The sequence below is a fragment of the Crinia signifera genome, chromosome 5 (genome assembly GCF_055691185.1).
Source record: "Crinia signifera chromosome 5, ASM5569118v1, whole genome shotgun sequence".
Taxonomy (NCBI): domain Eukaryota; kingdom Metazoa; phylum Chordata; class Amphibia; order Anura; family Myobatrachidae; genus Crinia; species Crinia signifera.
Window position 1 is genome coordinate 317,505,752 of NC_139221.1, and position 26,086 is coordinate 317,531,837.

The 26,086-nt window shown below is 42.4% G+C and overlaps 1 protein-coding gene and 1 long non-coding RNA gene across 4 annotated transcripts in view; one reads left to right on the top strand and one right to left on the bottom strand.

The window, feature by feature from the left end:
* The window catches only part of LOC146005573 (uncharacterized), a 97,406-nt gene that overhangs the window by 17,977 nt on the left and 53,343 nt on the right, over positions 1 to 26,086 (top strand). For 2 of the 3 annotated variants that reach the window (XM_083144864.1, XM_083144865.1), the window contains exons 9-11: positions 421 to 483; positions 9,903 to 10,050; positions 12,335 to 12,417. In XM_083144864.1, the coding sequence (XP_083000990.1) occupies positions 421 to 483; positions 9,903 to 10,050; positions 12,335 to 12,417 (294 nt within the window). The remainder of the gene's footprint in view (positions 1 to 420; positions 484 to 9,902; positions 10,051 to 12,334; positions 12,418 to 26,086) is intronic. The other variant, XM_083144866.1, reaches the window with a different exon arrangement.
* LOC146005575 (uncharacterized) overlaps positions 9,669 to 26,086 on the bottom strand; it is a 35,337-nt gene continuing 18,919 nt past the window's right edge. The window contains exons 2-3 of the long non-coding RNA XR_014444028.1: positions 12,381 to 12,456; positions 9,669 to 10,013 (exon numbers count right to left, since the gene is read on the bottom strand). This is a non-coding gene — a long non-coding RNA (uncharacterized LOC146005575). The remainder of the gene's footprint in view (positions 10,014 to 12,380; positions 12,457 to 26,086) is intronic.

Genomic DNA, 26,086 nt, shown 5'->3' on the forward strand with positions numbered 1-26,086 from the left:
GGGGAGCTGCACGGAGGGGAGGGGAGGGGAGGGCTGAAGGCTGAACTGGCTTTGACCCTGTATTTGGAAAGTTTCCAAAAACGGGTCTGCCAGTGTCAAAAAATCGGCACTTAAACGGTAATATACCGTTTAAGAGCTGCGGTGTGAAAGGGGTTTTATCTGGCAGACCCGTTTTTGGAAACGTTTTCAAATACAGGGTCAAAGCCAGTTATGCGGTCTGAAAGCAGCATTATTCAGCAGCATCTATGATGACTATGCGTTGTCCGCCTATCTGCTTATCCATTCTAGCGCTGCCCAAGATTCCAGCTGTCCTCCTGGTGCATGTGATCGGACTAGAACGCGACTGGCATAATCACCATATCGGCTGCTGAATCAGCGGCCATGCTCACAATACATAACATTTAATTTCTCCCCCCACAGAAGTTCTTCTACCTCAAGTTCAACCCACTATGAATGGTCCCAAAAAGTCTTATACCCAGTCAAGTAAGTACGTTTTTATGTAGACATTTTCCTCTGAGTTCCTTATTAATCCGTTGGAAAAATAATGTTTTGTCTCCACTTACCGAAAATGTTCTGAACTATTCCCATCGGCGACGACCACCATGTCTGAATCGCCCAAAAATGGAGCTAATGTGTTAGCGAGTTATCCAGCTGGTTCTGTAATTCTGGTTCCCGTTGATAGATCTACAGTGTCTAAAAAATAGATAGACAGTCAATAGTTTTACCCTAAAATGTCAACATGCAATAGGTCATCAGGGTCAAATGTTGACAATGTAAATGTGTCGACACGAAAAAGGCAGACACAAGAAAAGGTGATTTTTTAATAATAATGGCTATGTCGACATAGAGGGAGAAAATAATAGTGCGCCGAACGTAGCGAGGCACCGTGCTTGAAGCATGGCGAGCGCAGCCAGTTGTAGTCATTTCAACAGTTGTCGACATTGACACCAAAAAATTGCGAAAAACTCATGTCAACCTTTTTGTGTGTCTACCTTTTTCATGTCCACATTTTGACCATGTCCACATTAACCCATGTTGACGTATTGACCCTTTGGAATTTTTGCACATCGACCTTTTTGGGGAGACCTATTGGCTGTCTATCTATTCACCATCTATCTAATAATCCACACCCCTGAAATCAAAGCAATACCACTGGAGAAGCGGGCAGCGCTGGTTCCGTTTCCTTCACACTGCAAGCTCTCATGAGCAGGGCCCTCTTCTCACTTTCTCACCCTACTACATATGTGGGTGCTATGACTGCCGCAGCAGCAATGTTTATACACCTTCTGCATGTCCTGCCATGTTCTGTGCTGTAATCCACGTTTCTTATGTTCATACTGCTTCTGTGTATGCACCTTGGGAGGCGCTGCTGACCCTTTGTGATCCCATGTGAATAAAAGGTAATAGGAATAACAACAATGCGGTGAGACATCGCTGCCTTACCATTATTTCATGCAACAATACCAGGACACCGGGTTCCTCAGGCTGTGCAGTGTAGTGCTGGTGCCTCTGGTGGTGTCCAAAAATCATCATGCCCCCTTCTGCAGCCCCATGGATCCAGAGAGCACGTCAGGTTATAGATATTTTGAATGCCAAATTAATTGCCCTTGCCTTAACGCTAGCCCTCCCTTCCAGCGGTCTAACGCTAACCTCGGTAGCCAACTGCCTAAACCTAGCCCCCTACACCCCACAGTCTAACCCTCCCTCTAACCCTAACCCTCCCCACAGCACAATCATAACCTCACACCCACTGCAGCCTAACCCTAAGCCCCACCAACCCCCCCACTTTTGCCTAAACCTAAGCCCCCTTCCCCGGGCACATGCTGTCACATTCTTACCATTCGGCATCCCGACAGTTGGTATTCCGGTGCTGGCAGCATAATAGATGTAATAGATTTCAGGATTACTGTTCCGGTCTCCCGTTGGTAGTAGTGGTGCCAGCGTCGGTATAATGACTGCATCCCAATGAATGGTTTATTCAAATATTTTATTGTTCTGTTTTAGCCCTTGTAGTACAAATTGAAATGAAGGTGCAACCACTGAACAAGTTCTTTTAAAAGTTATATATTTTTTTATTTTAAATAAATTGATTGAAATTCTTGTACTCCCTGTGCTTGGAGCAGAGACTTGCTGAAGGTTCTAATGAAAATACGGTCAATGTCTGGGGCACCAGCGACCAATAAAAGTACATTTGTCTAGCTGCGGCTGTGCTAACATGAACACACTCCCGTGTGTCTGCCTGCATTGCATACTGTTCTCTGCACATTCTGACTGCCTGGTTCTGCTGCTGCATAAGAGGGACAGCTAGTGATGTCACTGTGTCACTGTGCTTCCCAGCAATTCGAAAACATTCATGCATCTAAAGTTGTCCAATTATTCCATCTGAAAAAAGGTCACTCAAACTGTCCCAGGAATATTTGAATAATGTCATTCTGTTGTCCTTTTGTGATATCACAACATATTTGACACATGAAGATTAAATGAAGCTCGCCCTTTTCGCTAAAATAATTGTCTGATGAATATGACCTGGCCTTTGACTGATCTTTATTGAAAACATCTTGCCAATGAGTTACTGCCGCCACTGACCTTTGCATCCTATCTTACAAATACCTGCAGATTGTTCTGGGTGTGGAGGGGAAATGTTTAACATATTAATATTTCAGCCAGAATATTAATTTTCAAGAATAGAAAAAGAAAATTATATTTTTGGCTTGGACAGTTTTTGGGGGCATTTTTTACCCCTTAAAAATGTAAACAAATTTGGGTACTTATGTAATATCTGGGCTCCCGTTTTTCTTATGAGACCGCGTCCCCTCGCGGGGCTCGCTGCGCTCGCCACACTATATAAAATCAACTCCATGCGTAGTTGGATAGTAGGGGTATGAAAAAAATGGGGTGCATTTAACATGGGAGCCCAGATAATACATAAGTACCCAAATTTGCAACTTAGCTTGTAGAACAAATGATTAAACCGGGAAGAATGTGGTAAATTACTTGTGTAACGTCCCCATGTTCAGCTTGACAAAGGCGACTTTTATTCTCGTTGAGAACAGACGCTAGACAAAGCTATGTCTGTCAGTGGAAGGGACCAATGTATAATTTGTCCATATGTTCCATGAGTCGGTATTAAGTTGTCAGAATCAAACATCGAAGGTGCTTTTCAGCACATCCTAATTAAGACCACCGAAGACTGCATGACCTTCCGTATCACATTACCTGGAATCTGAAGTGTGTCATACTAGAAAAAAAAAGATATTGGGCGAAATTTAATAGGATGAGAGATTCAGAAAATGAGAGATTTGGTAAGAAATCTCCATTTTTTTTTAAATCGGCAATCATTTACACTGCAAAATCAAACTGGTTTTGCAGTGTAAATGATTGCCGCTTTAAAAAAAAACCCGGGAGATTTCTGACCAAATCTCTCACTTTCTGATTCTCCTATTAAATGTCCTCCATTGTCACTTTACAAACACTTTATTCCATCACTACAAAATTCTGCATTGAAAACTATAGATGTACATTGACCCATGTGTTTTGGTTTTGGATCTGGATTCATTTTCATGTTTTGGTTTGGTTCTGGTTTCTCGAAACCACCCTCATGTGTTTTGGTTTTGGATCTGTGTTTTTTTAAAATGGCTAAAAACAACTAAAATCATGTAATCTGTGCCTGATTTTATTCCTACAGTATTACTAACTTCAATAACATTCATTGGTCAACTGCTGAAAAGCGTCAAGGAGCTGGCTGGTTACTAAGGAATGGAGCAGCGGCATAAACTTGCGACACATTGTACTGCACTTTAGTGTCTTCTGGTCCCAATACACCGTAGAGTAGAACCCCTTATAAATGTTTGGCAACCCAGTAGTACCCCTTATGCATGTTATACCACACAGTAGCACCCCCATTCACACATTATGCCACATAGTAGCATCCCTTATATATGTTATGCAACACAGAAGAGCCTCTTATACACTATGCAAATTACACAACAGTAGAGCTGCTTTTTTTTTTATACACCAGTAGAACCACTTATACAAATTACACCACACTAGAGCCCAGGGCTGTCTTAACACTAGAGCGGGCCCCTGGGCAAAATAATTTGAGCTATCCCCCCACAACCCCCCCCCCCCACCTATGTGTGGCAGCAGCAGCGGCGATCCGTGCAGTGGGGCTGGGAGCTTGTTGTAGCGCTATTTGCTGGGCGGCGGATGAGAGCACTATTTGCTGGGTGGCAGATGGGAAGCGCTGCTGATTTTAAAAAGACTGTCCAGATGCTGATTGGCCGTACGCCCAGTCTTTTCAAAATCACCAGCGCTTCCTACCTGGCAAATAGAGCTACATGCTCCCAGCCGCCGCCGCTCGGATCCCCACCACCTGCCGCCGCCGCAGCAGCTCCCCGGGGCAGTACCGTCTTCTCCATTGGGGTAGGCCTCTAGAGTCCTTAGGCCCCTGGGCAACTGCCAATTAAGCCAAATGGTGAAGGATGGCACTGCTAGAGCCACTTATACATGTTACACCACAGTAGAGCCCCTTTATACACATTATGCCATGTGGAGCCCCATATACATTTAATGCTATGTACACATTGGGGTCGATTCAGACCCGTTCGTTTGGTCTGAATTCGGCCCTGTCCCCAGTGTTTGGAGCGAACGGCTTTAACGACTTTCACATCCCCTGAGCCGTTTGCTCTTGGAAGGTAGGGCCAGTAGCAGGGGAATGCCCAGCATTTTATGGGCATCCCCGTAAAAACTCTGGGTGTTCCCATACGCACGCAGACGTGGCATAGCATGCTCGGGGCAGGCGGTTAACATCACATGACACCAGCGCTCACCCTCTAATTCACAGTAGATTCACTTATACATGTTACACCACAGTTGAGCCCCTTATACATATTATGCCATGTAGGGACCATTTTTTTTCTCAAAATGGACAAAACCATGCTGCACTGCAGGTGGGGCAGATGCAACATACTGCCTGCTTTTGCATGTAGCCAACAAATATATTAGACCGCTTCATATTTACATTGAAATATAGATTTGAGTTTGAACACATCCAGCCCAAATCTAAAGCCCCATATACATTAGGAGATATTGTTCACAAAGGTCTTTCTAAGAGATAATGTGAACAATATTGCCTAGTGTGTACACTCAGTATCATTAACGCATGTACGTAATTAACAACCCCCTCCCTAGTCCTGCATGTTCAGACGAGGGAGGTCCTCGTTAACGATGGACATACTGCAGCATGACTTCCGCTCCCCCCCCCACTGCCGGCCCCCTCGCGCCCGGCATCGGCAAGTTGGCAGGGATCGGGTAATGTGTGTTGGGCTTTACTCTCTCTGCACATGTTACATCTGCCCCCCTGTAGTGCAGCATGGTTTTGCCCAGTTGCTCAGAATGAGCAGCACTTTGTGATTCCCTTTTATTGTTATTGGTTACCTCATTTTGTGACAATGTTCCGGCTCTGGTGACTCTAGATGATTGCTGTCATTAAAGACGTTAGGATCGAGAAAAATGAATACTATGGGCCTGATACGGGCCCACTCGGGCGGGGCTGCATTCGGCCTTGTTTTGCATGGTCGTATATGCGCATGTGCAGACCCCTGTGCGACCATCAAATGATTTTTCACGTGTGCTGCCGCATGCGAGGGGATGTGTAAGCGTACTCACGCGGCGGAGGTGCGGCGGGCATTCGCTCGGGCTGCTATTTAAACTGTAGAAAAAAATATGCATCAAACCGTGCGCTACAAAAAAATGAGGCGTGCCGCCGTGGTGACTTATTCTGAACATGTATCTAGATGCTCAAATGGACATCACTAGCACAACAAATATTAAAAGTAACTACTAGTGGTTCCTCATTTAAGTGACGCCCAACTATATGGACACAGAGGGTGAAATGTAATAGGATGAGAGATTCAGAAAGTGAGAGATTTGGTAAGAAATCTACAGCCTTTTTTAAAGCGGCAATCATTTACACTGCAAAATCAAACTGGTTTTGCAGTGTAAATGATTGCCGCTTTAAATTTCCCCCAGAGTGTACAAAAAATATATTGGACATTCCAAATCATTTGGGAAGTAATTTGAATGGAATTATATGTCACCTGCGGTAAAAACACCAAACATGCTAACGGCTGATGAATGAACAAGGCCCTTATTCTAGTTGACTCGGATGGATGCGTATTTTCGGACAACCACCTAGTGTTCTTAGCCCTGCCTACCGTACGGATCGCTCACATCGTCCGAATGCGGTAAGACGCAGAGCGAACAGATCGCGAGTGGATGTTTCATGTGAACAACTCCCCCATCTGTGGGAGCCTCCCCCTTCCTCCGATGGTCGCCAACCATCGAATGATGGACCGAGTGGTCAGACAGCTCCGAGTGCTCCAGACCACTCGGATATTTCTCCGTATGAAAGCAGGGATATGGGCGGACAGCTGGCATTCGGCTATGTCAGCTGTCCGCCCCCCACACGTGCATCACGGCCGGATTACCATACGTACACCCAGCGTTTGGGCGTTTTCAATGCCCAAACAGCCCTTCATGCCCCTCTCCACCCCCTGTTCGGATTGTTCTGACCGATAGTTTTCTGTATAGAATTCACGCCGTATTCGGACTTGCGTGGCGTTCGCACATGCGCAGAAACGCCTCTGCACATGCGCAAACACAAAACATCAGCCGTCCGACCAAACACGCAGCCGTCCGACTCAATCAGAATAAGGGCCCATGTGCATGAAACACTACATAAACACTATGACATTACCTAAAATGAAGAGACTAATACTCCGTTCTCACTGCCGGCAAATTCCCGGGTCGACCCGGTAATTTGCCTTTTAACACAGGTTTTTGCAGTGTGAACTGTCTGCATACCCGGATCTCATACATGGGTAAAACCCTTCTTTCTACCCGTTTTTGAGATCCGGGTATGCAGACACGGGTTGACCCGTTGACACTGCACAAAAACCTGTGTTAAAAGGCAAATTACCGGGTAGAACTGCTTCACCCGGGGATTTGCCTTGCAGTGAGAACGGGGGTCCATTGCCGCCACTTCCGGCATTTAAATGCCGGGAAAATGCTGTGTAGTTCACATACTCAGTGTGAACACGGCATTACAGTAGGTTTGGCAGAGAATGTTAGCTGATTTATTTCAATAAACTCTGAACTTAAATATCTGTAAATAAAGGGATTAAATAATGGGGGCAAAGAAAGAACGGCTAAACTCCTACCCCCATCTACAGAACTACATCATTCATACCAAACAAGCTAACCAAACAAATGGTATCCACTCAACCTTCTATCCTGACTACCCACCTGTCCGGGTGGTGTCTCAGCCCCCGTTTCGGTGGTCCAGTAGTAGATATACACAGTCAACAAAAGTGAGCGCACCAAACCACAACTAATCAATTAATGATCATCTATAAATTACCTAAAACAGGTAATCTGCCGTTCTTTCCCGCCAAACAGCTAATGCAAAAGTTACCCCATCAACCGGAAAAAAAAGGTGAAGGAGGGTGGTAAGACAAAGGAAAAAGAAGCTGACTCCACCAACAGCTATTCGTTATGAACAAAACTACCCTTTCCATCTCTGCGTCCCTATTGGATTATACTGTATGTCAACTGATACCCACAATGATGTTTAACCCTCTCCACTCCTCTTCAGTCACTATGCTCCTCTTCTGTTATTTTTTGATTGCCGCTTTAAAAAAATGGAAAAAACTCTCCCAAAATCTATCACTTTCTGATTCTCACACCCTATTACATTTCACCCCCTGTGTCTATTTAAACTCTGTAGGGCACTATGGCCCTTATTCAGATCTGATCTCAGTACAAATTTGTTCTCAAAATGGGCAAAACCATTTGCACTGCAGGTGGGGCAGATGTAACATGTGCAGAGAGAGTTACATTTGGGTGGGGTGTGTTGAAACTGAAATCTAAATTGCAGTGTAAAAATAACGCAGCCAGTATTTACCCTGTACAGAAACAAAATAACTCACCCAAATCTAACTCTCTCTGCACATGTTACATCTGCCCCACCTGCAGTGCACATGGTTTTGCCTATTTTGAGAACAAATTTGTACTACGATCAGATCTGAATAAGGGCTTATGATTGTGGTCATTATCTCACATGATTTATAAACAGAATAAGAGGTTCTTCTATGCTGAGACTTAATTCCACACAAAAAAAAGAGAAAATGCAGGTGCACAGTCTAAGTACTATACACTGCTAATCAGAATTATTATAATACATTCAGAAATACAACATATGTATAACATAGAATCAAACTGAGGTGCTTAGCATAATTGTGGCCAGAAAATATAGTCCCAACAACCATTCATATGTTGTTATATTGCAGGGTTTATTATGTTTATTCTGAATAGCCGGTGCACCTGCATTTTTCTCTTTTTTTTTCCTGTGTGGGACAATTGAACCATTTCCTAAATTAATATAAATTTTGTTTCCGCTGACTGCTGAATTCTGTACTTGTTGTATATTCCCATGTTATGATGCGCTTAGATATCATTGTTTTTTTTTTTGTGTGTGTGTGTGTGTGCGCGTGCGTGTTTTGTTGCTTAAAAAGTGAAGTCATTTTCATTATATTTTTGCCATAGGAAGACCAGCACAATACATTACATGCTTTTTCTGGACAATTTTTCTGTGTGTTGCACTTAAATATTGTGGGGTAGATTTATTAAGCTCGGTGAAGTGATAAAGTGTTTGGTTTTTATCACCGGCCAATCAGCTCCTACCTGTCATTTTTCAAACCAAGTCTGTAACTTCATAGTTAGGAGCTGATTGGCCGGGGATAAAAACCAGACACTTCATCACTTCACCTAGTTTAATAAATCTGCCCCTGTGTCTCCTCTCTCTCTTTCTTTCTTTCTTTCTCTCCCTTCCCACTCTTTTTCTCTTCACTTCTCTCTCTCTCTCCCCACTTCTCTCTCCCACTGTCTTGCTCTCTCCCACTGTCTTGCTCTCTGTGTATTGCTCTCTCTCTCTCTCTCTGTCTCCCGTCTCTTCCCCTGCGTATTTGTCTCTCTCTCTCTTTCCTTGTCTATGTCATTCTCCCGTCCATCTCTCCTCCCCCGCCCCTCTTTCTCCCTCCCTCTCTCTTTCTTTCTCCCTCCATATATTTCCTTAATTCCTTGGGATTAATGAGATGGCATATTCGACACTCAAGTCCCAAGAAACAGGGTATCTACACAGAGCTTCAGGCAGCAGTCAACGCAAATATTCCCCCCCCTCCACATAAACACACACACTTTCCCCTGTCATGGGGCCCCCCTGTCATTTTGTTCTGGATCCGCCCTGTGTATGTATATGTATATATGCTGTGTGAGTGTTGAAAGTTTTCACATTTTTTTGTCCCGAATGTCAACATAGTCGACATGGACACCGTCAAAGTGTACCGCGTCCCCTCTCATGGCGCGCTGCGCACCCCATGCTTCAGGCTTGGTGCTTCACTATGCCCGGCACACTGTTATATTCTATATTCTCCACCTACCGACCCAATGACAGTATAGCATGTGTAGGGGGTGGGGTACAGGGGATGGGGGGGGGGGGGGGCATGGGCAAGGTAAGTATATTTTCCTGACCCCTGCTGGAATTACTTACATTGGGATGCCAGTGTCTGTATTCTGAATGCCGGCATCTTGTCCCCCGGTCACCCATATGTATCCCGGTATTTCATTGTTAAGTAGTCAATATCTATTGGTAGAACCTTTATTAGCTGTGTGTGGATATTGTGCTTTGTTTGTCTACATAGGCACGGAGAAAAATGTTAGTAAGCTAAAACTAATGAAAACATTTCCCTCCACGGAATAAAATTCTGCGTCTTCATTACTGTTCTTCATCTGGAATATTTTGCTTTAATCCTTCGCCCCACTACTTGTGAGCTGTCTTCTTTCAGGATGTCGGCAGACCAAGCTAATGGGGGCTGCGGCCTCTGTCCCGCCTCTCGTTCCAAAAGTAAACTCGTGCGTTATGGAACTCTGTAGGTTCTTCCAGCAGTGTCTCTGTGCTAGACAAGAAAAGTATTCAAGACACAAGAACCAGAGGTACAAACATTATGTCTGACTTGTCCTGCTATAGCGTAATACGATTATAATCCGGATGAAAGTGTCGACAGTGTCTAGATAGACAGTCAATAGGTCGACACCAAAAGGTCAACACGCACAATATTGATAGTAACAAAATGTCAACAAAAGACAAATGACGAAATGGAATTGATCAACACATGAAAATGCAGACGTGGGGTTTTCTGTTTTTTTTTTTTGGTGTCAATGTCGACCCCTCAGTATGTGGTCCTCCAATTAGTGTAGCACGGACCCTTGCGTGGCTCGCTTCACTTGCCATGCTTCGGCCCAGGTGTCTGGCTTTACTGTTTTCCACTTGGATGTAAAAGTATGAAAAAATCTAAAAGAAAATTAAAAAACAATCATGAAAAACTCTTCATGTGTCATCCATTGCCACGTCGACCTTTTGCAAGTGTTGACCTTTTGAGAATGTCAACAATGTATGGCGACCTTTTTTCAATGACTGTGTTGAACCTTTGCGCATGACATTTTGGTGTTGACCTCTTGACTGTATATCTAGACACTATCGACCTACAGTATCACCCAGATAGGCTACCGGCTATTGGACAGCCATTGCCATGATGATGTATATCCTTCCACACCAAGACAAATAATGGTTCTATAGGATACAACCAGCCATACACTCTGAATTGTTCAAATTTCCTGCCCCATAAGTACATAGGGCCTTATTCTGGTTGGAGCGGCCGGGCCGTACGCGCACGTCCCGGGGTTTTTAATGATCTGCGCATGCGTACATTCGCTAATGCGCAGGCGCGAACACTCCACAACGCTCACGGACGGGTCTCTACGTGCGAAAAAACCTGTACGCGAGTGTACGGGCATTGGGGGCGGCATAGGGGCGTGATGAGGGGAGCGGCCGAAATAATGAGGGAAAATGGGCGTAAATATGGGCGTACACGGGGGTGTGCACCAAAAATGAGCGGTGCTACTACCGCACGATCGACTAAAGCACCGTTCATTTCGGACACAAAACAGGCGGCCGCCAACCGCCATCTCAAACCACCCCTACAGATACCGCATGCCAGCGTGCGCCTGGGTTAGCTAATTTACGCGGATTACTACCAAACACATACACCTGAATGTAATAACCAATGCTGCAGTCTATTAAGTCCAAACCATGATTTCACTACCTGCAAGCCACACACAGCACTCAAACACATTGGAAGCTTATCTTTCTATACTTCTCTACATTTAAAGGTTTGTTTAATTTAAGGTAAGAATCTTTGTAAGACCTGCTTATATATGCAAAGGTAGGTATTTGTTAAACAGTTATACACATTCACTACGTGCTTTCATAGACTTTACACAGTAGCACACTCAATCGACACAAGTCGACATGTGTCAACGTGTTCACTCTAATACAAACATAGGTTTTGTATTTATGATACAATAACATAAACCACATCTAACACCTACAAAGGATGTTTCAGCAATGTTTTAATCCCATGGCCACTATTTAGCACATTAATTAATTCAATCAATTAATTAATTTTCATAATTATAGTTGAAAGGCAAGATTTGCAGGTCCATATATGTAAAGGGTATGTCAGCGTGCACGGACGTACGCTCACTCTCACGAGCGGTGCCATAAGCTGACTTTTCTATTGAAAACAATAGGGACCCGTCCGTGCAAGCTTGCGTACGCTCAGATAGCCGCAAGAAGTCGGTGGGAAGACGGACGAGAGACGTCCGTAAACGGTGGTGTACGCTCAGTTGTACGCCAGTTGTCGGAGTGTAAGGGCTGGCCCGTCCGTGTACGTTGGCGTACGCACATTTGTACGCCACTCCCCTTCGACGTTGTTTCTGGCCGTACGTATGCGGCTGAGTTGTGGGTGGACTTAACCCCAACGGCCGCGTGCGGATAGCGTACGTTAATAGCGAACGTACGCACGTTTGGCCGCTCCGATCAGAATAAGGCCCAATGTGTATGAGGCAACTGATTGGTCAGGTCATTGGTTAAAATGGGAAAAACAATTATGATTTTTTTTTTTTAGAATAGTCTTGGAAAATAATAAAAATAAAATACACAGAATATACACGTTAGTACAAATTATTACCATTTTATTTTATAGTAGAACATGTATATTATTCTGGCTGTGCATTAATAAAAACTTTTTAATAATCCCAAATTAGGATTATTGATTTGCTTTTTATTTTGTTTTAATTATTTTATAATTACTGTTTTTTTTTTTAAATGGTCGTTGAGTTCTCAGATCCAAACTTACACTGTTTACTGAATCTCTAGGCACTGTACACAGTACTATTCCTGGTACCTGAGAAATGCCACTTACATCTGTGACAAAGTTCAAAGAAATCCACTTAGGCGCAGTGAGTACTTTTTGTTTTGCCTGATTCCAGATGACATTCCTGCACAAATAGAGGTTATTATTTCTTAGAGAAGAACAGCACAGATCCTACTGTTGGATCACTATTCTATAACACAGCAGGGGGAGGGGACGTGGCGATAAATAGGGGGCGGTCTGAGAGCATCGAGAAGTGATTTCTTTATTGCAGCCCCTCCTCCACTTTACAATGCCAATACATCAGGCACTGCTAAATATGGGGCGGGGCTACAATGACGCAATTTAACATGAATCGTGTCATTGCCCCACCGGAGTTTTGTTCAGTGAGCAGCAGGTGGCAGTTGGATGCTAGAGACTTGCCCACTTTTCCGGGTGAATGAGAGTGCCAACCGATATTCAGGAGCCTCCTGCCTATTTCGGGAGTAGGCAAGTATGTCCTCACCTCTCTGGGGGGATTAAAGTATTTTGCATGATACGGCCACTAGATGTAGCCTAATGGAGCAATTCAAGTGTTGCCGCATTCTGGCGTGCACAACCACCGGCGCTGACTATACTGTTATTTAATTATAGGTGTATAAAGCATTGAAATTACATCACATTTTCATTACCATAACGCACAATGGGAAAAATCTAATCTTGGAGAGAGAAAATAAATGACCAACCAATCAGCTTGGAATTGTCAGTTTACAGGCTGTGTTTGAAAAATGACAGGAGCTGATTGGTCAGTACTTTATCAAGCTTTGGTAAATCTCATTTGGCAGCTCTATTATCCTATATGCAGAAGCATTTGATGCACCATCTGACATTGCGCTGGCTCTGAGACTGACACACTAAACAACTCACAGAGTCACTGTGCTCTGTAATGGGCAGACTCACTGTGACACTGTACCGCAGCCGAGACCTGCTGACTAACGGCTACACATTCCACACATGGTGCTGCCCCTCCCTAGGAACCTGCTGAATACTGTAGCTCTGGTTTGTCTTCCGACCCGCCTGGGTGGTGGTGGTCAGGCTAATGTGTAAAATAAATGTTAGCATAGCTTTAATGTGTGCAACTACAAGTTCCAGAAAGCCCTTGCATAGTATCCACCACCGCTTTGCACCACCAATGCAAGTTGTTACTTGGTAAATATGTGACATTCAACATTGTGACATATAAGGGCTATTTCACACGCTCCCGCTCCTGCCGGGCGGCGAAAACCCGTACGGCCAGGAAGCCGTGCAGCACACAGTAGTTTATCATGGAGGGGATGGCCACAGCCCGGCAGCCGTCCCTTCCAGTGGCGGGATCCGGCTTCAACCGTGAGGCCGGGCCGTGGCAGTCCCGTGTGAATGGACACAGTAGTGTCCATTCTCAACTAATGTGTGCGACACGGCTCCCTGGCCGTGCGGGATTTCACTGTCCGGCAGGAGCCGGAGTGTGTGAAACCGGCCTCACACTTGCTACATATATAAAATGTTAGCATGCCATGAAATAATGTGATATGATGAACATTGCATTAACACATGCTAAAACATTGAGTGAAAGCTATTCTCTAGTGTCAGCCATTCCGCTCATTAACTGTCCTTTAATTCAACTAATATACATTGATGTGCATAGAGTTTTTCTATATTATATTAAACACCTACAGCTAAATAATGATAGTTTTATATAAGTTATATTTACTGGGTATGCGCTGTTTTCCATTTCCAATGTTCCTAGATTTCCCAGTACTTCAGCCAATCATCAGCCTGGGTACATGCTAAGGCTCCTCCCCTGAGCTTCCCACGCATGTAGTCTGGAGTTCTGCAAGGGAGGGTCATTGCTGCAGGGGAGGGGCATTGATGTATTCTCAGCCTAAATGAATCCTGCATCTGAAAAGCAACTATTTCCCAGAAAGTATAACACTGTTATATATAGCTTCTTATAGTCTTCTAAAGCTTCTGCATAATGCTTTACTGAGTGCTGGCTCTTCTTTATTAGATAACTTGCAAATTATGCTTACTAGTTCTATAAATGAATAACGGATTGTTATATACTGCACAGTGCCGCATACTGTATTACTCTAACTACTTAGGAATTTGTACAAAAATCATGATCACAAGTCTATGACTAAAAGTTCATAATTGTACCACAGTAGGAGTTTTATATATCAGTTTCCTGTAGAATAAAGTTACAAGGTTCACACAGAAAGGCAAATGGTTTGGATGTAATAGGCATTTGTGTTCTCCTTACCATGCAACAGTAACTTCACTAATGAATCAGCTTCACCAACCTCTCTCTCCGGCTGGATGATCTGATCGAGTCTGGTGGTGTAGTGCTTAAAAGCAGAACAGGTTACTGGAAGTCATCGTTGTTATTGGAACGTTATAATGTGCTAGTTCCGAATTGGAAGGAAATTATCTTGTATAATGGACAATTTAACATTTACTGAATTGTATCTGTATTATCAAACACTTACTTTCTAAAACATTTATACATCAGGAGCCTAATTCAGGTATGCTTGCCAAAGCAAAATCTCTCTGTAATGGGAAAAAAAACCATGCTGCCCTGCCGGTGGGGCAGATGTAACATGAAAGTAGGAGTTTGCTTTTGCAAACCAACCGGAATAACCCCCTTGGTGCTTCACATGGAGAGTAACTCTGAGCACCCGCTGAATTCAGACAAATTCGCTGGGCTGCGAATTTGCAGCCTGAGGGATTATCAAAGGACCGCATGCACGTGGTACACAGTGCACATGCGCCAGCCGTAATTGCGATCACAGACAACAATGGCTAGCCATCATTGGTCATAGGCAAATTGATTGACAGGCAGTAGGGAGTACCCCAGAAAATGCAGGCAGCTCCTGGTTATTAGGAGGGAGGGATGCTGACATCGGTTCCTGATCTCCCCACAGCCATCTTAGCACCAAGTAAGTCTCGGCTTACATGGCGCTGCACATGGGGGTTGGGGGAAATTAATTTGATGGTTGAATGAATTTCCCCCTCTTTTCACAGCCGAGCACATGGGCGGGTTTTCACTCCTGCGGGGTGGTGTGGGGTGGTGTTTATCTGATCGCTAAGGTCCGAAAACTCATAGCCTGGCGATCAGGTCTGAATGGGACCCAAAGTCCTGGCTGTCCCCTCCTTACCTGTTCTTGGAACGTTATCTATCTTCTGTTAGTGTCTACTAGTACTTGCATGGACCATAGAATGTTGGGGCCATTTTGGAATAATAACTATTATCATCTTGGAGAGATGTTGGAGCCCATTTAAAAACAAATATTTGTGGCAAACCACCCAAAACATCTATTTTTGAGGTTACTCAGAAATATTAGGTATCCCCTTGATGTATCTGGAGAAGACCACTGCATATGTCAAGGAACTTTGCTGCGCTCAATTTTGTTAACAAAAGAAGCCACCATCCATTTCCATGGAAGCGGCTTCATTGCCATGAATTTACACAATAAACACATTTCCACTTTTAATGTGACAATTATCTTCAGCATTTCAGAGTATCTTTAAGTCTGATACTGACTCAGCTTATAATTAACACAATATGGCTTCAACTTGTTTACACTGTTAAACTTAGAGAGCCAGGCTCACTAAGCCTTGGAAAGTGATATAGTAGAGAGTGATAAAGCATGGGCCAAACAGCTGCTAACTGACACATTTCAATCACAGCCTGTAACATAGCAGTTAGGATCTGATTGGCTGAAACCTTACCACTCTCGACTTTATCACTTTTCAATTCTTAGTACATCTGGCACTATTGATCTACTACTGTATCAAACACAACCTATGTAGATGTATGGCATGAAGCAGTGAAAAGACTGGAGAAGTGAGCCGGTAGAGAATTTTGTCATCCCATTAAGTAATGGCATCCAATCAATTAATGCCTATAATTTTATGGAATACACTTAAAAAAGTGGTTGATGGGATGCCAAAATTCTCCACTGTTGCACAGAAACCCCCCTCCTCTTGGCAAGTCCCTTAAATTATGACAATAGGACTGGTATATAATATGATCAATAGAGCTGCCACCGCATCAGTGTAAGGGACAAAGAAGAGCTGCTGCAAATGCCCGGTCTGAGCAGCTTCTTCTACCAACTTTGCTGTGTGTGTGTGTGGATCTGAGCCCTCAAACATTGCAATAGACCAGAGTGTAGCTGCCAGGAGGAAGAGACAGGAGCCTTAGCATGAGGTGGGAGAATGTGAGCTTAGAAAGTGCATTACCGGTTCTATTATATCTGTGTATTTTTTTATTTATAATGGCATGTTTATCTTATTTAAATGTTTGAAACAGCCTATACTATAGACCATCTGTATTCATAAATATTAATACTGTATCCAGTGTATAAAAAATCTTATTTTTAGGGCTGTTACCGCTCCCCAGACTCCCGTACTTACTCCAATGTGCTGCAGAGTGGGAGACTTTGGAGTACATTTGGAAACCCCCTCTAAAAATCCTGTGTTTGCCACTGGTGCACCCTTACCCCTTCAGCAGCAATGATGATTTCCCCAGTCTCTTGTCCTCCAGAGAAAACCTGTGTCACCACACCCCACCTTATATTGCATTCCTTGGTGTATCCAGGTCTCAACATGCATAGGCAACCAGTATCTATTGGGCATGTTGCTGGTTTATCTCTGTTTTGGTGCATATTGCTCTATCTGTTGGCAGCCTTCTACATTGCAATACCCATTGGCTCCCATTGGAGCAAGGGGTATCACACAGACACTGACATAGAAAAACAGAGGGAAAGGTGAGGGGTGGATGAAGAGACAGACAGTTAGTCAGACCACCAGGGAGAGAAAGCAGATCAACCTTCGGTCTGTCAGGATACATATTTTTTCCAAGGGCGACAGTCAAGTAGTTGAAGGCGGCAAGCGCTATTCTAGTGTTATGGTAGCTTGTCACTGGGAAAGGCCATGACACAAGGAAGGACCATATCAGGGAGTGGTGCTGTACCAGAGTAGAGTGTGCATGAGCAGGTCTCCTGGATAATGGCATGGCGGCCATATTCCTGGTGATTTTCTTACTATGCCCCCCCCCCGCTGAGGAGGGTAAATGGGCTAAAGGGTAGTTTCAAGAAATAAGAAAACAACAAGCTAAGTGCAGACAATTGTAGTATTGTAAGGACAATTTGTGCCTTTGTGTAATTGTGTAATTGACTCTTAAGCTTTGTACTCTTAAAAAGCATTAAACCAGAATCCCTTTCTTGCATTCAGTAAAGATGCTTTAGTGTCCCCATTTTCCATTTGGTTCCCTTCTCCTGGTAGGATTGTAGGACTGTAGCAGTTTATTTATATCTTTATGTAATGGCATAATATCTACTGAAAGGAGAAGGAAATGTGAAAGTATAATGACGAATGAGCTTTGTGTTCCAAAAGTATTTATATCTCTAGTGATTTCAATTTTTAAAACTATAACTTACCTGGGAATAGAACATAACAAATGCAAAAGCATCAACAGAAAACGTAACTCGGAATATGTACAAAGATACATAACTAAAACATAAATTGCTTTAATAACAAAATAAAAAAAATGTAAAATAACCCTTATCACATACAGTATATAATGTGTGTGGTTAACTGAACAATCAGGGAAAAAGGAGTCTATACATTAAATATAATATACTAAATCTAAACACTAAAGGCCCCCATACACCAGAACGAGATTAGACCCAAATGTCCAATCTCGATTGGTCATTGAGCGCATTGAGCGCAGACGATGCAGGCTCCCGACGGTTGTGAGGTCAGCTCCCAGATGAGACGCGCGTTTCATTCATCAGCTCTCATTATGGTCATAAGCAGATCGTATGTGATTTTTAAGCAACTGAAATCAGTACTGAAAGCAACGGTCATCACTACAAACAGAACTCACACCTATACATTGTGGCTTCAGTCATGTCAAAAAGTGGTGTGCAAGTGACTTGGCTCCGTTCAGCATCTTTCTCTCTCAAAATGTGCATCTTATTTGCATAAGTCAAACAAATGGGAGTGACAAAACTACATAACTAGATTACACTGATGAATTTGATTTGCAATGCCTGTACCTCTCTATGTGATTAAAGTCACAAGCCTAGCAAATGGGGTTCACTGTGAGTGGTGGTGCACTGCGTAAGCAATAGAAAAACATTGAGAAAGAGAAGGTAGCTACACCTCTTGGTGCGGCTCAGTCAAGCAGGGTTGCTCTCGCCAATTAGCATATCGACACTAGGTATAGAAGAACATATCAGCACCCCATGCTTGACATAGGAGATATAACTGAAAATGATGTGCACTTTGCATATGCAAACACTCCAATGCGGCCCAGTGACACAGTGACACCCATTCAGTCGTCAGTGGCAAGTGACTAAATTGTATATTACTTGTTTGTTGCATGCAGATCCATGCAAACTTGCAACTTAGAATCTGGCCATTAACAGATTTTACAAATACTGGGGAATTATAAAATACAAATCATTGCCCATCAAATTAAACAAACTAAATATTTAATACAAATATAAACAGGTGAATTAAATATAAAAAATATAAATTACCTGGTATAAAATAAACACACTAAATATTATCTAAAAATCTAAACAAGAGAATTTAAAAAAAAAAAAAATAATTATCAGCAAAAATAAATACACTACATTTTAAATTAAAATCTAAACAACGGAATTATGCAAAAAAAAAAATCTTATTTACCAGCAAAAATAAATCCACTAAAGATGAAATAAAAATATAAATACATTATTTTAGGCTCCTACAGTATGTGATATTACATTTATTTTTCTGAATTAAAATTCTCTGAGTCTAAAATCAATGTGCAATAGATTATTTTTCAAGGAAGTTTTTTGTAAAATACTAGTAGTTAAATAAACCAAAATGTAATTTTAAATGAAATATGCTATCATATCTCTAATAAGCCATCCTAAGCTATGTTTTCTTTCTCTTTTTTTTACAGCATTAAAGCAAAAATGTCTAGCAAACATCTGCAAATCAATCTAAATTCCTGTGAGTTATTTTCTGGATATCACATACTTGAAATTATTTAGAGTATTTATTTCTACCAGTCTGAAGCTCAGTATTGAAGTATTATTTTTTAACTAACCTTATAGGTAATGTTAAATAAATAAAAATAATTTTGACTTACTGTTAATACATATTAATGTATTGTATGTAAACAATGACTGTCATGCTTAAAATTTAGATTGAATAATAATAAAAATAATAAATCTTTCTAAACTTTTCATAATTGTCATTTTAAATGTTTAAACTGTAAAACTAAACCAGCAATAAAACTAAAATTTTAATGTAAACATTGTTCTCAGTAGTTGATTTTTCAAAAAATCAAAAGTGGTGTGAAAATATGTGTAAACTCTAAATAATAAGGCATACTGTATGTAAGTGTCTGAGTTTGGCGGAAGTGCAGGATGCCGGATGATCTTAGATCATTTTTATAAAGCTTCAATCCTTAAGTAGCAAAAACTAGGTTTCGCCTTGTAAATAATGCTGCTTTAAAAAAAAAATCCAAAATTGGCCGGCACCCAGCAACTCCGTCAAACTCAGACACTATTACGTATTCCCCCAATATCTGTATCAGATCTTATGTCGTACTGTAGCTTCAGTGTAATTCTTGCGTGAGATTTGTCTAAGCTATGAAGAAGTGGAGAGAGAGTGCAGTATGGATGGTGTAATTGTTAGCATTACTGCCTCGGATCACTGAGGTTATGGTTTCAAATCCCACAAAGACTGTGCGGATTTTGCATATTGGATATTTTGCATATTGGGGGTTATTCTGATTCATTTGGAAAGGTACAATCACTCTCTAATGGACAAAACCATTTGCACTGCAGGTGGGGATGATGTAACATTTCCAGAGAGAGTTAGATTTTGGTCTTTTATTGTTTCTGTGCACGGTAAATACTGGCTGTTTTATTTTTACACTGCAATATATATATATATATATATATATATGTATATAGGGAGAAAAGGCTGGCACTCCGGGGTCTTTGAAAACGTGCTGTATTAATGGCAAAAACGACCAACGTTTCGGGGATGGTCCCCCTTTGTCAAGGTGCGTGGTGATAACCTTGACAAAGGGGGACCACCCCCGAAACGTTGGTCGTTTTTGCCATTAATACAGCACGTTTTCAAAGACCCCGGAGTGCCAGCCTTTTTCTTGATTCTCCATACTAACCTTTGGAAAGGCACCAGGGCAGCTGAACAGCAGCGGTGAGTGCCGGGCCGCACTAACCTGTATATATACTGTATATATATATCAGTTTGAAGTACACCCCCCACCCAAATCTAACTCTCTTTGCACATGTTAAATCAGCCCTACCTGCAGTGCATATGGTTTTGTCCATTAGAGAGTGATTGTGCCTTTCTGAGTGCCTTACATTATCCCGACGTATGCTTTTATTTTTTCACGTTTCATAAATCTACCAGTAGGGAACTTTGCTCCTGATAAAAGGTTGTGTGCATGTATATGTGTTTAGGGCAGACTATATGGGCCATGTGGTTCTTATTGGTGTCCAATTCTATGTATCTATAAGATACTGTATCAACCAAGTGTCATTTATCAAACACATTCCGCAACATGGCAGAAGCTGATTGGTCAGTACCTTATGTCTCTCCAAGCTTGGATAAGTCTTCTCCTTGTTTGGTATAATAAAGAGTAATGCACCCTCTACTGTATATTATATGGAGGTTAGAAGTCACTGGTTGCAATCACACAACACTCCACAGACACCTTTTCCATGCGTCTGAATGGTAGCCATACTGTACATTTCAAAGAAATTGTGATCTGAAAATGCATGACTCCACTGACCACTTCAGGGGTGGGCCAGGCTCCTCACATAATTAGTACACAACCCGACGTCAGTAGGGGGATGGCAGGGAATTTAAAGAATGCAATTTTTCTACACTTGTGTCATATTGGCCCCTCCTCGTCCATATCGACCCACAATTCCCATTATTATATCTCCATATTGCCCACTCCACAAGGCAGAATGTGGGAACAGCCACCAGTCACTATGTGGACCTTCCATTAAGTATGATCTACAGCAGGGGTCCTCAAACTATTTTGCTCAGGGACCCCATCAAACAATTAAAATAATGACAGGACCCCAGCCAGTGACTGCAGAAGGCTATCACATCACATGTGTAGTCAGCAGACAGCACATACATCGTAGCATTGTGGAGGCACAGAGTGATGGGAGGAGTCTAATATACCATAACCCATCACATCACATGTGTAGTCAGCAGACAGCACATACATGGCAGCATTGTGGAGGCACAGAGTGATGGGAGGAGTCTGATATACCATTACCCATCACATCACATGTGTATTCAGCAGACAGTACATACATGGCAGCATTGTGGGGGCACAGAGTTATGGGAGGAGTCTGATATACCATAACCCATCACATCACACGTGTAGTCAGCAGACAGCACATACATGGCAGCATTGTGGAGGCACAGAGTGATGGGAGGAGTCTAATATACCATAACCCATCACATCACATGTGTAGTCAGCAGCACATACATGGCAGCATTGTGGAGGCACAAAATGATGGGAGGAGTCTGAAGTAACAGACAACTCAACAGATTTTTCAGACTCCTTGAATCACTGACTGAGATTAGAAAAGTCATCAGCCTGATGTTCAGCATTATGGAGTCACGACCCCATGCTGAGAAGGTCGGGACCCACAGTTTGAGAACCGCTGATCTACAGTATATATCTATATATATCTATATATATATATGTCTTTGTTTATATATATATATATATATATATATATATATATATATTGTTCTCTTGTCATACAGTTGATTATTTTCTCCATTAATAGATAAGAGAGACAGAAATATAGATCATTTACTGAAGTGTAAGGGTTCTACCCCCTGAATGGTGGTGACACGCTACTGTTTTCACAAACAGAGGCCATTGCCGCCCCCTCCCTACCTCCCATGTGTCAGCAGACTATCAATCATTGACACTCTAAGTCCTACAGTATGTCACAAAGTACAGATAATCAGTACTTTCCAAAGATGGGCACAGGTATGATGCCCAATGTGCAGTTCAGTTTTTTAGATGTCCGAAATTCTTGGTATCTGAGTCGAACCAAGTTCTGATTTTGGAGCTTCAGAACTCAGAATCTTAGAGTTTTGGAATGCTTTGTAAGTCACTCTCTCCTGATATCAGGGGCCTTTTCTCACTGGTCAAAAAGACTGGAGAGAGAGATAAAGTGGAGTAGTTACCCAAACCAAACAATCAGCAATGACCATGTTTTGACTCGCTAAATGCTGGAAGCGATGGTGTGCCAGTGGTGGACTGCCCAGAACAAGCGGTGGTGCTACTACATGCAGGGGTGCATAAACTGAATGTCTCAGTGTTTACACAGGTCGGCACATGCTAAAAAAAGGAGACTAACATTAACATACAGTATTGTTGCATGTCCAGAGCACAATTTTTGTGTACATTCAGTGGTTTGTGGGTGGCTGTAGAGTCTTTTTTGAAAAATAACTTACTGTATTTTGGTAATTAGAAGTCCACATTGTGCAAATAAAGGGGGTGATTTAATAATGATCAGACGGTACCTTCAGATGGGGAGGGAGTGGGGCATATGGGGGCGGAAACTGGCCCAGAGCAGGGGAACGCCCAGAGTTTTATGGGCATCCCCATGAATACACTGGGCGTTCCCCTGGGATTGCAGGTGGGCCAATGTCTGCTCGGGGCAGGCGGTTGACGTCACATGACATCAGCGTCCGCCCTGTCTTCGGCGATTTGCGTAAGAAATAAAAGTCAGATCAGACTGACTTTTATTTCTGAAGGCGGGAGAATTAACTTGATGGTCGGTGACCATCGAACAATTCACCTGCAAGCGGCCGGAAGCGAGGGGATCTGTTAGCGAACACATCCCCTTGCATAGCAGGGAAGGGATTTGGGCATGGGGGGGGGGCTTCCCTTTGGTGGGGCAGCCTTATGGTGCTCGCTAAGCAGCGAATGACCGCTGCTTAGCGAGACAACCTGAATTAGACCATATGGGCTTTGAGCGGTTATTTACCTTGTGGTTCATAAATGGTCCTTTTAGTCTGTAATATAAGACAGAATTCCCGGGAACTGGGAGGGGATTTTTATGCCAAGTAAGTGTCTCAGTAGTTACCCAAACCAACCAATCGAATTGTAACTGTCAGTTATCTAGCACAATCTATGAAATTACAGTTAGAAGCTGATTGTTTGTTTGGGCAACTTCTCTACTTTAACTCTATCCTCAGCTTGATACATCTCCCCCTAATATATTGATAAATGTAATGCTTTTAATAAGCATTACAGCTGACAGTGACTATAAGTGGCTGGCTGGGCCATCTGCTACTTAGTGACACTCAATGGGGGCTGTCTCATCCCCCAGGTGTGAAGATGAGGAGCAGGAACTGCAAGACTCGCAGCCGTGAAGAACACTGTCTGCCAGAGAAGAATTTGAAATAATTTTTCACTTCAAATACATTATACACTGTATGTAATTAATCATTCCATCTTTTGCAATGTAACTCCTGCTAAATCAATGCACTCTCTAAAAATGGCTGGAAGGTTCTCATAAAATGGGTAGCACACCCGGCTCCTAGAGATGGGGGCAAGTATCCTGCTTTCCCCGCCATAGTCGCATTGCATCAGGCACCCCACCCCACCATAAAGTGCCTGCTTTTTTTCAGCACCTGAGCTATGATGACACATTTGTGATGCCATGGTTCTGGAAAGTCCACCTTCCCACCAGCCACCTTTCCACCAGAGGAGCTGAAGCAAATACAGTATATACTGTATGCAATTAATCATTCCATATTTTGCAATGTAACTCATGCTAAATCAATGCACACTTGCCTACTCTCCAAAAATGGCTGGGAGGTTCCCAAAAATGGGTAGCACTCCCAGCTCCTAGAGATGTGGGCAAGTATCCTGCTTTCCCTGCCATATTCACACTGTATTGCATCATGGTAGCCCCACCCCACCATAAAGTGCAATGAAATGTAAATGAATCCATCCATACATAATTAAATATATATTTTATAGTGATAATCTTAAATCTAATGTTCATATACAAAGACTAAAGTCACATATTTAAAATATTTATTTCTTAATAGAGCATATCTACCCACAATATCTATCTATCTATCTATCTATCTATCTATCTATCTATCTATCTATCTATCTATCTATCTCTCTGTCTGTCTGTCTGTCCCCAGGCAAGGTGGGATGGGAGGCGCCCCGGTGCCCACCCGCTACATGGGGGGGGGGGTGGTGGTGGGTCCGCACCGTGTGTGGGGTACCTGCGGCACCCGCAGCAACTTACAGAGCCCCGTCGGGTGCCGCCATCTGGCCAGGAGAGAGGGAGCCGCCCGCAGTACCGCCCAGTCGGAATGAAGTGGCTGCTCCGAACTGCCGCCCTACAGTGGCCGGCACCCTAGGCAAATGCCTAAAGCTGGTATCTATCTATCTATTTGATATTCTGAGCTCACACATCCTTGCGCACATGCGCACATGTAGCGTAACATACATTGAATGGCAGCCACCACTGCAGTTAACGTTTAACGTTTCATGCACTGAATATTGCAAACCCATCCACCCCTCCTTTTGCTAATTTTAAATCTTCCTTTCCAACCACAACCGTTAAAGGAGTATCGACATTTGCTCATCCTCATACAAAGTGAGGAAGCATCTTAATTAATGACATTTTTTATAAGCTATCAATTATCTTGCTTTAACTAATATTTATGAATAAACTTAAAAAAATGTTTACTTAGTAAAAAAAATAAAAGCCATAATACATCATGGCAGGCTGGTCATGAACGAAGAGGTTATGTATCTCTCACATATCTGTCATCATTATTAGTTACCTCACCACCCCATTAACCTCTCTGTTGTATCAACGTAACATTCACATAGAGCTTGTGTGACAAGAGAGGAACAATAGTCCAATTGTTATTTAATTAGTAGCTGAGCAGCGGGTCAGGCAGCCAAGCAAGGAATGGCCTTCACAACAAAGACCTTTAATATAGATGGGTTTGACATATTATTAAGAGAATATTGACCTTCAGGTATTCCATGAAGGGATTACTTTATGAATGTTGAACTGAGTTAAAAGAGTTTAAAAGAGGTGATCACATGGGTCTGACAGACATCAAAGTTGATATAAGTCACTATGTACTTTGCTTTTATAAGTCACTCGTCCTCTACCTTAAGGCTCTCCAGTAATATTCCTAAGGTAAGACACATATCTGTTACTTTTCCCTGCAGTTGATTTTGCTAGAACACTAATATATATCTATTATTGCTATCCTTTTTTATGTTTGTGTCTTGCTTTTTCTATTCTGTCCTTTATTCAAGTTAAATTAAAAATGTTGACCAAAAATACAAAAAAAAAAACTTTTAGATTTTTTTTTTTACACATTTATAACAAACGTGTGAAGTGAATGTGTAAAAACAAACTAGCCAGAGGGCAAGCAAAAATACCTTTTTTTTGCAGACTTCTTTAATAAAAAAAAAAAAAAAAAATTATCCAAAAGTGTATTTAGCTATTCAAATAATAAACCTGTTACATGAAAACTCTGTATAAAAGATGAAATACAAAATCTGTTCATTCTGTAACATTCCACATAATAGAGGATTAGTCTTCACAAATGCACAAAAATATATCACTTTTCATCACTAAAGGCAAAACAATGCAACTAAACTTTCTATTCAGTCA